Below are 16,098 nucleotides of genomic sequence, written 5' to 3'. Positions count from 1 at the left end.
GAGCTCACCAATTTCACCCTAGCATTATAGGAGGCCTCCCGGTCTTCATCAATCCTAGAGTGCTGCCCCACTGGGGCAAGCCCAGTTACAACCCCATCCCCCTTCGAATCTAGTTTAAAGCTCTCCAAATGAGCCCTGCTAATTCATGCCCCAGCATCCTTTTGCCTCTGTGAGTTAAACCTTTCCCACATGCCATCATCCAGACTGGAGCCTTATAAAACCAGCTGTTATCAAAGAACCCAAAGCCCTGCCTAAAGCACCAGTCTCGTAGCCAATTGTTTACGGACTGAATTTTCCCATACAATCCCACATCATCACCAGAAGATGGAAGAACTGAGGAGAAGATCACTTGAGCCCCAGACTCTTTCACCATCCGCCCCAAGTCCCTGTAGTCTTTCTTCATCCCCCTCAGACTGCGGGAAGCAGCTTCCCCCCCACCTGTCTGGAAAACCAGCAGCGGGTAGTAGTCTGTCGGGTGCACCAGGCTGGGGAGCACCTTGGTGATATCCCTGATCCGGGCTCCAGGCAGACTACACACTTCCCTATGATGAGGGTCAACTCTGCATATCGGGCCCTCTGTTCCTCTCAGAAGGGAATCGCCTACGACAATGACTTTTCTTTCTTTCTTGTCAGAGGCAGTCTTGAGGTGCGAAGTCGACCGCCTTTTCCTATGTGACCTTGTAGTTTGGCCTTGCACCACATCCTCACTTACCTCTCCATCAAGATCCAGGGCCTCAAACCTATTACTGAGGGGCACCTGGGGAAGCAGGGCAGGAAGGGAGGAAGGTTGCCCACGGTTCCGAACTGGAACTCGCTTCCAGCCCTCATTGTCTTTTTGGTCCCTTACCTCTGCGCAACAGCTACAGAGCAGGGGCTGTCTCGGGTCATCCCCCTCTGTCTGAGAGGACAGGGGGTCCATCCCCTTGTGGGGGGTATCTCCCTGGAACCGTTCCTGCTGACATGCTAGGGAGTTACTCCTAGTAACACTCTTAAACACTCCTAGGGTGTTTAAGATAGATTTCACATCTACCTTTAAATATTTAAATAAACCTGACAGGATTCTTACAGGGGTATAGCTTCAGCTCACTTTGAATCAAAGTAAAGTTTTTAAGACCTTGTTTTATTTTTTCCTTGTGCTTTTATAGAAACACTAAACTGCACTCAAGTGAAGAAGCTTGGCAAACCCACAGTGCTGTGACAGACATCATCAACTTCACTATGGCATAGCAGTAATCAGTCTCTAAATGAAGTTTATCTTTTCTTTCTCTTTTTTAAATACAAGGTTGGAACATTTGGAGCTATAACTTTGTATAGTAGTTCATTACCATCACAGAGAAAGCATGGTCCTGCCTGCAGGCCCATAGCAGTGCTACGGAAAAGGCTTTACTGATGTGTTCCTCTAGTGAAATCTCAACTCAGGAAACAGACTGCTAATCTCTCATTTGCTGGAGCCTGTAACATGCTGAAGGATTAGCACGCCTCATGCTAGAGATGAAACATAGCTGTAGCCTCTGTTCTTTATCATCTGAGATACTCTTTAATTGACGCAGTGGGGACCTATCAGTGGAAAGAGACCAAATAAAGTACAAAAGAGAGGATGGAAGGCAATTAAGTAAAAAAAAAAAAAACGTAACATGGAGAGTACTTTAAAACAGGATTTAGCGTCAGAATAAAACGAGCCTGAATGTTTAAATCACTTGGCCACCGGCAGCATGTTACTTATTCCCAGGCATTCAGCAGCTGTAATTGTGCAGCCCCCTCTGAATGTTGCACTGCATTGATTTTGTGTTCTGAATAGTGTTTCATTGTTCAGGGTGGCAGGCATGGAACTGAACTAATAGTCAAAGCTAAATGTTTACCTTTATAGAAAATAATTAGAGGGGAACCTGAGGATAGCTGTTTAGTACTTCATATCACAGCAGTGTGTATGTGCTAAGAACAAAGCAGTAGCTTCAGAGTTCTTTGATATAAGAATGTCAGAAGTTTAGTGGCATTATTGTGGCTGATAAACAAGGAGAAATGCAAGTGACAGAAATTTCCATATGCCTGAAGGAGTAAGTAAAAATGATGCACAGCAGCTACCAGCCAAGGCATTTTAACAGAATGAAATGGCTCCCAATGCGAAGATGAGGCTTTGTCTTCTGGCTCCACTTCTAAAGAGGCAATAAAGAAGTATTGTTTAATTTCTGTTAGGATATCATGAAAACCCATGATAGATGCCTAGCAGTGTAACACCTGGAGGTTTAGAGGTAATTCTGACCTACTTCTTATTTCAAAATACTCATCTAACTTAATAGGAAGCATTGGACAGATTAATTAGCAAGTTTGGCTACAGTGGAATGAATTTGATTGGTTCCAACATAGGATTTTAATTGAAGCAAAAGAATTCAAACAGCAGGCCTTAAATTGATGTTTTACAGGAGAAGAATGTCTTCTATTTGCTCTGTATTAGTGCATGACTATCAACAGCATGAGAGCAAATGACCTCAAGCTGTGCCAGGGGAGGTTCAGATTGGATATTAGGAAAAATTCCTTCACCAAGAGGGTGATCAGACTTTGGAACAAGCTGTCCAGGGAAGTGGTTGAGTCGCCATCCTTGGAGGTAGATGTGTAGATGTGGTGCTTAGTGACATGGTTTAGTGGTGGACTTGGCAGTGCTAGGTTAACTGTTGGACTTGATCTTAAAGGTCTATTGCAACATAAACTATTCTGTGCATTCATGATATTGAAGTTTAGAGAGAAGCTGAAGATCCCTATTTTAACTTGGCTTTCAAAGTCATTGTTGATCTTAGTAAGGGAAAGTAGGATTTCTGAAGAATTGCTTTATTTGATTTAAATAGAATACAAGTAGAGAAATAGAATAGCATTCACCTAAAGAGAAATTTGACTCTGAAAGGCAGAAAACCTCACTTCTATGAAGCTTTTTGTAGTGATACTCTTTTTTATGTTCTGTTTGAAGGCTCTCAAACATACAGCTTTTCTTCAAAATAGGAATGAATGTTGCAGCCTCAGTGAATGAATGTACTACTGAATCCAGCATGAGAGACCAAAGGCTTAGGGAATAAATCATACTTTGTGCCAGTCTTTGAGTAGTGGAGGGTATGAAAACCAACAAGGGAAGTGTTGTAGATAGGAGCTATGTTGCATGTTTCAATGGTATTACGTATTTAGGAAAGATACTCAGTGCTGGAGATGACAGCAGTGAGTTAGTTGCTATTTATTCTGTACAAAGGAAGTAGTAGGTTTTCCACAGCTATTGAAAGCTTCTTTTCAATGTTTGCTTGCTGCTTTTTCTTAAAAAAGAATGGGTATGTTATTATTCTTATCCAGGTATTAAAGGCTCAGGAGCTAAGACTCTTGTATTATTAGATCATTGTTGGCAGGAAAAACAAAATACAGATAATGCTATCAGGCATTTTCTGTACAATTCAGGCATCTTACATTAGTTATTAAGGTTATCCAAACAGTGTATTCTTCTTTGCTGCTGACATTGTCACTAATTAAAAAAGAAAAAAAATCATTGAAGATTTGTTTCTACATTTTCTGCTTGGAGAGAGATGAGCTCTTCCGTTCACCCAAGGCAACAATCAGCATTTTATTGATCTTCTGCTTTGGTTTCTCTTATCTGTTCATTTCATCCATTTTCATTGGTAGTCGTTATTGTCTGTTGCAGTCAACACTGATGAGAGAAGGGGAGCATACCAAATCTCCTTTGCCACTACATATCATTCATGTCTGTAGTGGACATATCTTTAGTAATGGCAGGGTATTTTAACATGGACATTGAACAATCTTAGGAATAACCATACTGCATAAAATGGATCGTCTTTGCTTAAAGTCTGAGCACTTCATGAATGTTTGAATTAATTCTGCTTAAGCATCTAATACATGCTACTCTTTGCACTGGCTAGATAAGAATAAAAGATGTTTCTTTTTATGTCATACATCATCTATGAAACGTTTAACTAAGTTCTGACTGGAAGAGAAACAACTGCTTGATTTCAGAATGAGTTTTCTTACATAATTAAAAATACCAAATGTGTGCAAAAATCAGAGACAAGCAGTACATACTCAATATCATTTATGCAGTCAGTGTTCCAAAAGCTGGTGGCATTGGCAGTACTGCTGGCACTGGTCTTCCACAACGTAGTTTTCTGCATTTTTTACATTCTGTTGTTATCCAAAGCACAATTCAAGCTACGGGGGTTATACTTTGATCCACATCCAACCTTTATCTACATACTTGAAGGTGTTCAGGTTCATAGTTGTGATTCTTGTCAATGTCTGTTTTTACTGAACTCCTACTTACCCTTTGTCTTCATTGACGACTTAAGTAAGACAACAGTAAATGGAATTTTTGACATATTTTGTAATTGATGGAAGACACAGAAAACTATTGTAAATGACTTCATAGGAAGAAGACCCTAAAGTTTGAATTACCGTGAATTACGCTCTTGCTTGTATGTTTAGGAAATGTAAAATACAGAAGCTGAGGACAGCATATATATATATATATATATATATAAGGCTGTAGACAGCTGTTTGAACTCTTTAGGAAAAGTGCCACTTTTAGATGTGGTGACTTGCCAAAGAATCAACTATAAAAATTATGTCTGTTTTATAAATTGCAAAATGGCAATGACAGAATGAAAATGTACTTCAGAAAGAGCTGTAGTTATCATTCAGAGCCTTGGAAAATTGCCTGGTGTTTTTCTTTTTTTGTTGATTGGATTTTTAATACATAGGTCAATACTGCCTGGTTAGGCCTGGTGACACACCAGAGTATAAACAGCTGAGATAAAAACATTATGCCTTTTATAAGATCTCATCAAACTTTCCACCAGTCTGAAAAAAATGTAATGATTAGCGATGTCCAACAGCTATCTGTCATATAGAGCATGAAATTTATTATTGTGAAAATCCTTTCATGGGTGAGGATGCATTTAGCTTTCTGTAAGTCTAAGTAGGATCCAAGATTCTTCTCTCCAGAACAGGTGCAGTCCCACAATCAATGTAATACAACATTTGCTCATAGCCATAGCTGAGATACAGAGAACAGCTAATAACTACTTATATACCATGTAAAGCAGGCAACATATTTAGAGATACAGATTGCAAACATTTAGTTTACTAATGAAATAAACTGACAAAAACTGCAGTAGGTAAGAAGGCAGCCCTGCGTGAAACTTTATTGTAGGAGGAAGACATAGAAAACACCATCCAACTAAATGAAAAACTGTAAACAAGTTTACAAGTTTAATATGTGGATTTAAATTGCAGTCACTATTCAAATTTCCTATTCCACATCAACAGCATAGCACGTAACAGCAGGAACTGAGGATATATAGTTTTGGCAACATTTGCATCATAGTCTCAGATGTCATCTCCATTGAGTGTGTTTGCTTCCCATGGTTATGTTTCACAGTAGAGTGAGTAATGTGAAAGCGAAGGCAGCAGTTGTGGAGTTTTACTTGCTATTTATCCAGCAGTCTCCCATCAAAACACGGGGTTTAGCACAATAAAGTTTGTTCTCTTACTGTCTGTGTTAGGCTGTTTGTCAGTGAGATATGTTAGCTGAACATAACTACCCAGCCTCCTGTGTTTTCCAGTGTCTGGTTGAATCACGCCATGACTGACACCAACACACATCAGTGGGAGGATTGTTTATGGAAAAAAGGGAAAATAGATTTGACACTTGAGTTTAGCAGGAAAGTCATTGCGGGAGCACAGATGCTCATCACTGCCGGATATGCACAGCCAAGGTCAGGGAAATGTGTCAGAGAAAGCAAAGCAGCCTTGAAGCATTTTTTTTTTTAACCATCTGGCAGAGGAGAACACACATAAAATACAGTTACAGCTGAGCAAAGTGTGCCCTCTTTCCTCTACGCTCTTGGGATTGCCTAATCCCCTTTCCTCCTACAAGGCTTTAATGAGACATTGCAGGGTGTGCTCCTCTTCCACCTTCCACTCTCCTTCATTGGTTTCCCCAGGCATCTGCAGCCCCTCTTTTCTGGGGGCTGGTGACAGCAATAGCGGCAGCTGGCAGGGCTTGGGCTACATGTCCCCTTTAGATGTCCTCTTGCTTTTCCTTGCAGTCGTGCTTGCTCCTCTTCCAGGCCAACAATTTTACATATCATTCTTCTGCATGGGACAATGTAGCTCTGGAGCAGGCCTGGTCAGCATGAAAGTACTGACACATGGGGAACCTGGAAAACCTCTTAAGAGTTATTTAAAAATGCACATATTTATGTGCTGTGGTTGTAGGAGATCTATGACAAAAATTGGAAAAAGAGGATTGCTTGGACTGAATTGGGTGGTGCGGTTAGATAATAAATTCTGTGAGAACAGTAAAAGAGATAAAGATAGTTGGAAGCAAAAAGGGCTTTCAGATACAGCGGTGTCTTGCGTAAAGAGATGAAAACTAGGAAGACAGAACATGCACAAAAGGAGCAACTTTTGGGGACCTTTGGGAAGAGAAAGGGGGAACATTGTAATAGGGGGATGCAGAGGAGACTGGAGATTGAAGTCAAGAAAAACATATTAAAGCAAGAAACCAAACCAGGAATACATTTTTAAGAAACAGAAGGAGTTGGGAAAGGAAAAAGTGGAACATCCCGCTCCTGGCAAAAAGAAAAGGAACTAAGCAGTGCCAAAGATGAAAAGATACATACACAGTAGGTGGAAAGAATAGTTTATACGATGAAATGGAAATGAAATGAGGGGAAGGAAGTTATAGGGTAAATTCATGTTGATAGTGAAACAAAATAAAATCCTTTCTCTGCTTTTTCTCTGTGGCTACTGAGACCTGGCAGAGCTGTGATTACTGCTCTGTCTGAATGACTGTCCTGTGTCTCTCTGTTAGAGAAGGTGCTCGAAGGAAGCAGTGCTGTATTTTGGTTGATTTAAACTATCATTTATCCTTTGTGAAATGTGAAATTAAATGGTAGAGATGTACCATCTTCTGTAGTTTAATATGTCAGTAAAAGTTAGCGTGTTTGGCTAATGTTTAAGCTCATGACAAGAGCACAAATAATGGAAATGTTACATCGGCTACACCCAACAGCTCCCTCATTGACTGAAACATAGTGTTTCTTCCTGTGTCTTAGCACTATTGAGCACAATTCCTGGAGGAGGATGAGCATTTCCTCCTTGTCAAGGAGGCTGAGTGTTTTATGTCTGTGTTTTTCTCATTCATTTTAGGGATCTCTTGCTGTCTGTGGCACTTGGCCAAGTACTCTCCCTCCTTATCTGTGGCATTGGTCTCACAAGCAAGTATTTGTCAGAAGATTTCCATGCCAACACACCTGTTTTTCAGAGCTTCCTCAATTATATTCTTCTATTCTTGGTCTACACAACGACACTAGCTGTCAGACAAGGTAAGTGCATCTCTGAAACCATTTTATAGAAAATAGCGTGCAATGTAATTTATACACATAATCCCATTAACATTTGTTACATGTTTACATTACCTAGTAATACATATCTGATGAATTGAAAAAAACCCAACAAATGCTCATTAGCAAAGAATGAATCCATAGATGATGAGGGATAGTGGTGCAACCTGAAAGGAAAAAGAAACATCAGTACTTTTGACTTTCTAACTGTTCTTATGGGAATGTTCCTCTTATACCTACCACTGGCACCACAACCACACACTCAGGGTTCATTTTGGATTTGACTGCATGCCTTGCTGGGAAATACTAATGTGCTTTATATCTTATATAGGTTTAGGAGATATCAGATGCAAACGAAAAAGAGCTTGTTAGTTCTAATTTCTGGTTACAGCCATTCAGTAGTTCACCTATTGTTAGAAAAAAATAGCAGCCAATTTTTAGTTGTTGGGAAGTAGGAGGTGAAGGGAGGGAGTTTGAGGTGTCATCTCCCTGAGGTGTTATGTGGGCAGAGCAGCTCTACAGACCTGCCACTGCTTTGCAACAGGGCTTTGTGTAACCAACCTGACCTCCAAAGTGACAAAAGCATTATAGTACACTTTGACAGTGTTTGACAGTCTGCATAAAATACAGGGGGATTGTACCTTTCCTGCCCATCCCTCCCTTCTTTGAGATTTCATGTCTAGATAAGGTGTGGGAGGTGAACATGTTTAAATACTTTTCTTACCCATTCATTTTTAGTAATGGTTTTATTTATTCACCCTTGCAGAACACATGGATTAGAAGCAAAATAAAAGAACAAAAATATCATGTGCTTTCCTGACTTGGCTCTCCTGACATAAGGAGGGAAGAGCTCTATGGAGGAGAACCACAAATTGTATTAGGCCATGATGTATTTATCAGCATACTGAGAGGTTCACACTTTCTTACAGGAACAAACATTTTGGATTGCTCTTTGATGTTACATTTTTTAATGATTTGAGAACAACCCTGAAGCTGAAGTTCCTCACTTCATGGTCCAGTCTGTGATACTATACTGTAAAGTGTTCCAAAACAGCAAGGACTTAATTTCCATGTAAACATTGAACAGTCAAAAATATACCACTGTGCTCCAGTACAAAGCACTTAAATGTATTACAACTTAAGTTTCGTAAACCTTGGTCTGCACTGACATTTTTTAGAAGCAATGAAGGCCAATCTGCAGAGGAAATGTCAGCTCTTATACAAGGAGAGATTGCTCAGGCAGTGTTTTGCTGTCTTGGTATTTCAGTTTGTGTAGGGGGAAACATCACCTTATGCTTTGCTCTGCAAAAGGTTTAAAACACGTATTTGTAGCATCTTTCTGGAGAACTGGATATAAAAATAATTCTTCTGAGTGTAGGATTGCCTAGATGTTCCCAAGTTCTGTCCCAGAAATGTCCTTCTCAGGATTGATTTTGAAGCTGTGGAAGGCAAGTCCCTGTGACTTTTAAATAGATTTTACTTCTTTGAAACTGCTAGGTTGTGAGAGGATATAAGGGCCAGCATACTGCTGTGCATTACAGGGGTTTATTTAGAATAATGTTTGACACCTGGTATAGATTGACATTTCAAAAATGCCATGAAGAGTCCTGTTTACACGTATAAAAATGTATATGAAAATGTACTTTATAAATAGTTTTCTGACTCTGTTTAAAAATACAGTGGTGGACTAAAGAGAGGTTGTCAGAGCTATTGTCAGAGCTCTCTGTTGTGTCAGTAAGATATATCTAGGAAGCAAATGGGGAAAGTGTTAGGGATACGTGCAAAATACTTTCTGGACAAGTGAGAAAGGTTGGGGAAGGTGTTTGAATGGGCCTGTGGTTGAATACTGACCTTACAAACAACCAGAGCACAATATAAAGCTTGCCAATGGAATACTCTGGAAAAGGAGCTGTCGAAAAAAAATCCAGAACAAAACTGGCTACAGAAGCAATGAAAGCAGTGATCCAGGCACTCAGCATAACATTGCTGCTGGATTGTATAGCATTACACAGCCAGCTCATTTACTTGGCGTTTAATATTGCCAAGTGATTGAGCCTGACATTGTCTTTTTGCTTGTGTATTTATTCAAATTCATTATCTGTGTTTGTTCCACTAAGGCAGCTTTTCTAGCAGTTCTAATCATTTGGCATCGCTAGCAGATGGAAATCACATAATAATGCTATTAATTTTATATGGGATAATTCTGTTCTGAGAGCTTCAGAAGCTCTTTATTTTTTTTCAAGTGTGGTTCTTGTACCCTGTATGCAAGATTTAAGATTCTTTATCCTCTTTCTCCTTTAGAAATCAAACCATCATAAGCTGGCTTGTAGTCAAAAATAGCTGCATCCCTTTGTCTTTTTCTTTGCTTTCTTCTTAATCTCCGGCTTTTTTTCTTTTTTTTCCAGAAATGTACTGGCTTAGGAGGTGTCACTTGAGTAGCATAAAAACCCTTAATTCGCTGTAGGACTGAAAACTATAATTTTCTGAGACGTAAGGAACTCCCCTTTCTCTAGAGGCTTCTTCCAAATTTTGATTTACTGTGGATCCCCTTTGACTTACCTTCCCTTGCTGTTCATCTCACCCCATATCAGCTCCCTGAGTGATAATGAAAAGGCAGAATTTGCACTGGTCTCTGAAAATCACCATTAGCAGATGATTAAAGCTCCTGATTCTTGAGCTCTCCTGACTAAAGCCTTCTCCAGTGAATGCCTGACTTCCAGCACCTAAAATTAGTCCATGGGAAGCAGCAGCTTCCACTACATTTTTATATTGTGGATCAAGATGCTTTTACCAAAATAATTTTATCACAGCCCTTTAGTGGGTGCAAAGATTAGGACTACCACCATGTAGCAAATCTGCATGTCATCAGGCAGTGTAGGAGATGCACAAGTCCTGCTAGTGCCAGAATCTCTGAGTACTGTTAAGCTTCATTCCCATGTCCTGTAGTTCTACATGGGGAATCAGTTTGAAGGCAGTAAAAGTACGGAAGTGATAAAGGAGAAAAGATCTGTTCTTGTGAGATTTTCCTATAAGCCTTAAAATGTAGGTGCTACTCAGGTAGAAGTCATGGAAAGGAAAAAAATTTGGACAAACTGGGATTTTTCTGGTGCAAAATCCAACCACATTTTCCATCAATCAGTTGAATTCTAAAGTTTCTGTTAAATCGTGAGTTTGGTATCTAGAAAACTTTTTCTTTTGTCCTGGATATTTTTAATGCTAATTTTAATTTCCTTTGTTATATGTAAATTTAAGTTGAATTTACTGTTTACACGAAGAGGTGAGTGCAGAGGTTCTTCAGTTAGGTACGCACACACTCAGGCACTCATATAGATGCCAGTAGCCATTTACCTACAAAGACTGTCCACTAAAGCTTCCAGGCCAGTGCTCATTAATACACCAGTGCTGACATCTGAATATAATTCATTAGTTTTTTTTGTATGAGAACAATGCTACAAAATTAATGTCACTACTGCAGCATTATAAGGCATTGAACATCATTATGTTTTATCTGGCTGATACGCCAAAAATTTAATAGCTAATAAGGATCCCCTCAGTTCTTTCTCTTGAGGTAACTTCCTCTCATGCCTGTTGTTTTTACAGCCAAAACTTGTATTTGTCCATGGTAACACCTCTGAGTTGAGAAGAAGTTTTTAACACTTATTATCACAGCTCAGTCCCCTCATCAGCAGAGGATGCTGCTTAACAAAAGCTTATCAGGACACTTTCAGTTGCCTGTTATTACTCATTGACGAAAAGAAAAACCTTGGCTTCCAGGAAGAAAAGCCTCCTATCAGTGAAATGGAGCTATGGGAAGTAGAGCTGGTGGAGATTAGTTTTAACACCTTAAAAAGCATTAAGTGGGAAATTGTCCATAGTGGACCAGAAGGTGTTAATTACTAGTAGTCAACATGGGTGCAAGCATCAGCAGCTTGGACCAAAAATAAATTACGTCTAAAAGACACCTCACGTATGCTACAAATGAAAACAACCCATCTACTAGACATCATTAAAGGGAAAAAAATATGAAATTGCTATTTTTTTTTTTTTGTTATTCTGGAAAACAAGAAATGAAGGCGCAGTAGAAATGCCTTTTGAACAGAAGGGAACCATAAATCCTTAAGGGCCTGATTCTGTGCAAGCAGGGCTCCACACTGGCAATTGTTCCTTTAATTTTGCTGTAACAAGTTACTGAGTATTTTCAGCCCACCATTACTGAGGGCTGGAAATAATTTTTTAATTCAGAAAAGTTTTTATGAATCTGTCTGGACGAATTCTGCTTCTAGGCTAAGTGATGAGGTTGTAGCATATGTCAGTGGAAATATGGTTTTCCTTAGAGTAACTGAAATGTCTTCATTTTGACGTACAATCAAATGTGATCTGTGCCTCTGAGTCAGCCAGAGAATCCTGTGAGACTATTAAGGATTGAAGTCCTTTTACTGGAATATTATTTTTTATGCATTTTTGTCTAGGATTGTTTTATGACATTGGTATCCCAGTCATATATAAATTCCTGATTTATCTGCTATTCACATACATATCTTCATTTATATGCATGACCCCCCAACTCTAAATATCCTTCCTACTTACCCAAAATCAACTAAATGAGGCTTCTTGAAGGAAAGTAAAGCATTATATAGGAGTTACTCTCTTTTACTGCAGTCAGCAGTAAATTTATTGAATGATAGGAAGGGTAAATTTTTACTCAGTTTTATTCTCCTAGCAATGTTATATTGGCACAAACTTTAGTACTACACACTTAACTTAGGTAGACATACCAGAATTTATTCACTATTAACACCTTTCTTTGTCAACTGCCCATAAGAATATGCCTAGGAAAGAAAGATAGTACATGATTTAAGCTAATCATACTGTATTGGATATCATGTACTTCGGGCAATATGTGTTGTACCATTGACATAAAGTGTCTTCTGAAAAAGCATCGATCCTGTCAGCATTTTCAGTGAGAAGCCTCCAGAAATATGGCACTTTCTCTTCACTGAGGATGGCAGGGAGTGATTTTGATTAGAAAAAGACACATTTCATCATCGTTTGATTTCCTAAATAGGCTCATGCCTCTGCTGTAGAACAAAGAGCTTGGTTATCCTTCCAGTGTTGTACATAACCTGCATAAGCTGCAGCCAAGCAGCCTTACGGTCTTCTCTGCCTGAGACAGAAGTGGTCCTCAGTCCCTCAAGGTGATCACATGCTGGCCTGCAAATGCATGGCAGATGTTGTAAAGAACAACAGCATTCCACTTGAAGCACTTGAAGGCACATCAAGCTGGCCCAGATCCTTGCAAGGGGCCAGGCTAACCCTGGGTTGTAAAAATGAAACAAAGCAGCAAGCATGGCTTGGGACCAGTGAAAAATAATGACGTTCAGGTCTTTGGTATTCTCATAGCAGCACTGCAGAGTCTCCCTGCTGTGTGGTGCTTTGCAGTCTGCAGTGCACTCTCTCCTAATTACTCTGGGCTTCTAATTAGAGATGCCAAACTGTGTGGGATATGTTTATTGTGAAAATGGTGAGCCAAACAGTCCTTTTGTCTGGGCTTTGAAGCCCCCTTTTCATATTCAGAGGGAATTCTGTGCTTTAGGAGAAACGAAACTGGAATGCTGGGTGTTTATAGGCGCTTCAAATTGAAGGGATCTTTCTGTAATGTGCAATTTTCTGGTTTGGATAGCATGCTCACAGGAGCAAGAATTATGACGTGTTATGTGTTCAGGATTTGCCTGTCACATCATGGGCACCGCAGCAAACTAGCTAGAAAAAGACAGCATGACCAGAGCCAGATTCCTGTTTGATGCCATCTGCATAATCACTGTGTTTGCGTTTGCATGCTTGCATTTTCCCCCTACTTTAAATCAAGTTTTAAAAATTCCCTATTCTAAAATGCTGAATGCTGCTGTGCTCTATCCTGTATGAACCTTTATTATTTTACTCCATAGGTGGTTACAGTTCAGTGAGGTGTTAAACAGTGAGGTTTTAAACTTATCCTGTGTGTATAGTTTCGACACAGGACCTTGGACTTTCTTCTTTATGACAGTTTCCTTAATCCACAGAATTTCCCTTCCTAGTCCAGTGAAGTCTTCTCATGTTCTTAGCTATAATACGGAAACAGATGAAATTTCTACAGAGTACGATTTATTCCACGTAGCTGGTAGGAAGACAGGGTGAAAATCCGGTAGGCCATATTGGTGATACAAAGGCAGGGTTAAAACCCACAGACTTGGCCTTTCTGCCTTTTGTTTTGTTTTGTTTTGCCATTCCTAGTGGAGAGGTTGGGTGGGGTATTTTAATCCTATGGGGTTTTCGCTGTCAGCTGTCCTTGTTACGCTTACCAGGAGACACATGCTTTCTGCTTTGGCTCTGCTGCTCCTCTCCACACACACAAGGGACAAGGCATCTCAGGGCATCACAGGGCTTAGTCAATTTTCATTTTCATCAGGTGTGTTTTGCTTTGCCAGCTGCACAAATAAACATTTATGGAGAGAAGTCCTGGCCCCAAACATAGTGAAAATACGTTGGCAGGCAAAGGCTGAAAGGAAGCCTCAGTCCTTTCTTTGTATGTGTTTTCATTTCTCAGTTCTGTGCTCCTGATTGTTAGGTCAGACATCTGCTGTCCGAACCCACATCAATAGTCGTGTGTTAGGAAATATCTGTCCTTTTGTTAATCCTGGTTAAAGCAGCACAGTCATTGCATCATATCATTGGAATAAATGATGTGGATCCCACAGCACATACAAACTGAAAATTGGAAAGTACTGTTCCTTTAGGATGCAGGTGGCAGCAGTTAAGCATGAACTCTGTGTGTCATGGTTTAATGATGCAAACACTAATACACTCATGATGACCCCAAAGCAATAACGGCCAGGCTTAATCAAGCATCCATGCTGTAGCATTCTCTGTAGTAGTATCTCATGATCCCTGATGCAACTCATTCAGTCCAGAGGTGCCTCTTGTTTTGCTAGGTTTCAAAATAGTTTTGCTGCTCAAAGAAGTATCCTTTGTGCCATCAGAGACAAAAGCTGCAAGAGGGCATCAAGCAAAAAGATAGGAGCACCTCGTTTTTTTGGTCATGCTTCTGGCTGCCAGGTTTATGTCCTTATCCAGTTTCTTCTAGAAGCAGATTCAAGTTTGCACCATGGTTCAAAGGCTGGTGCATGTTTTATGAGAGCAAACCTTACAGGCACTAAGTGCAATGAGCATAAAAAGGCTGCCAAGCTTTAGGCTGGCCAAAGTTGCAGGGAATGAACCATATTTGCATCAAGATGCTGCATCATTGCTGTGAGGCAATGTCTATACTGAATATACTACTTAAAAATAAGTCAGTTTTACTCTGGAAGTAAATATACATACAGTTTAGGAACACTTAGCCAGATGTGGCCATTCCGTGCCAGTAAGCCCATAAATAGAAACTACAGATGCAATAAAATGGAGGTCATTCAGTTATTCAGCTCACAGCTGCAACATCACAGGTAGCTAGTGGAATTTAGCAAAATCAAAAAACCATCACAGTGTGCTGTTTTATACTGTGATGCTTTTCTTGGTGATTCCAGCACCCAAATCTGAGACTTGGGTCAAATAGGCAACATGTATTTGCAAGCATTTATGTTTGGATCAGCATTTAGATTTTTGTTGCTGACCCTGGGAAACTCCCTCCTCTGACAATTTTTCAGGAGCCATACCAGCCCTTCAGACCACTGAGTAATCTGAACACAAGTCTGTGAGTACCTGTTTGGGAAGATAAACCGCATTACTAGGAGGATGAGTGGGCAGGCTCAGGGAAGCTCTGAGGAAGTGCAGTTTGAATTCTCGTGCATCTTGCTGTTTGATCTGCATCCAGTCTTTGCAGCTGCCATTATGTATTTGTACCACAGATTCAGATAGGAGCACAGATGTTGTAGGTAAAAGAATCAAGTCTTTTGAATGTGGAGACACAGACATTGTACGGTACAGCCCTGGAAGTGCTCAGATACCATGGCAGTGAGCATATACTGAGCTTTGTAATTTGGTCCACAGTATCAGAGTGTTGCACAGGGGTGAATGTGGCTCTCTAATTTTATTTGAAGGTAAAGCAGCTCCCTATCTAGCCCATATTGCCTCACAGTGTGTCAAATAATAAATTGTCTCTTAAGGGTGTGAGCTGAATCACAAGCAGTTGATATTCTGTAGAATTAAAGGATAACTGTCCTTTGTAGTATTAGTATATGAGTCTGATTCTTCTTAATACATAAACATCTCAAGTGCTGTTTACAAAACCAACCATCTCTTCCCACCACAATGAGGAAAGTTAATGGTTCTGCTAAAATAGCGTACCCTTGATCCTACAGCTGTATGCAGAATACTGGGGTTGTCTCTGCCACTTCATGCAGTATCAGTATTTGCCTGTGATTTATTGAATACTTAAACATTCATCAATTCAAGCAGCTAGCTAGGGTAGCAAGATCCACATTCAGCACACGTAGCTGCAACATTCATATGGGAGTTTTGAAGTGTGGTTACAAGATGATAACTGTATTTCCTGAAGGAGGTAAGTCCTGCTCTGCCAGAATGGTGCTTTGTATGTAATTAGTGTAAAAATTCAGAGGAATAGAGTTTATCCTTGTGATCGTGTTTCTCATTAAAAAAGAATCATAATGAAAGAACAAAATGGCTCCTGCAGTGAATTGGATTGCCTTCTGAAGTTTTCACTAAATTAAGGACT

At 39.9% G+C, this 16,098-nt stretch overlaps 1 protein-coding gene across 1 annotated transcript in view; it reads left to right on the top strand.

The window, feature by feature from the left end:
• The window catches only part of SLC35F1 (solute carrier family 35 member F1), a gene marked incomplete at both ends in the record, with an annotated part of 245,584 nt that overhangs the window by 137,336 nt on the left and 92,150 nt on the right, over window positions 1-16,098 (top strand). Inside the window, one exon of the mRNA XM_080616701.1 lies at window positions 7,201-7,376. Within this exon, the coding sequence (XP_080472827.1) occupies window positions 7,201-7,376 (176 nt within the window). The remainder of the gene's footprint in view (window positions 1-7,200; window positions 7,377-16,098) is intronic.

This window comes from Psittacula echo, assembly GCF_963264785.1.
Source record: "Psittacula echo genome assembly, chromosome: 4".
Lineage (NCBI taxonomy): Eukaryota > Metazoa > Chordata > Aves > Psittaciformes > Psittacidae > Psittacula > Psittacula echo.
The sequence above is the reverse complement of the archived record's forward strand: the minus strand, read 5'-3'. Positions and strand labels throughout refer to the sequence as shown.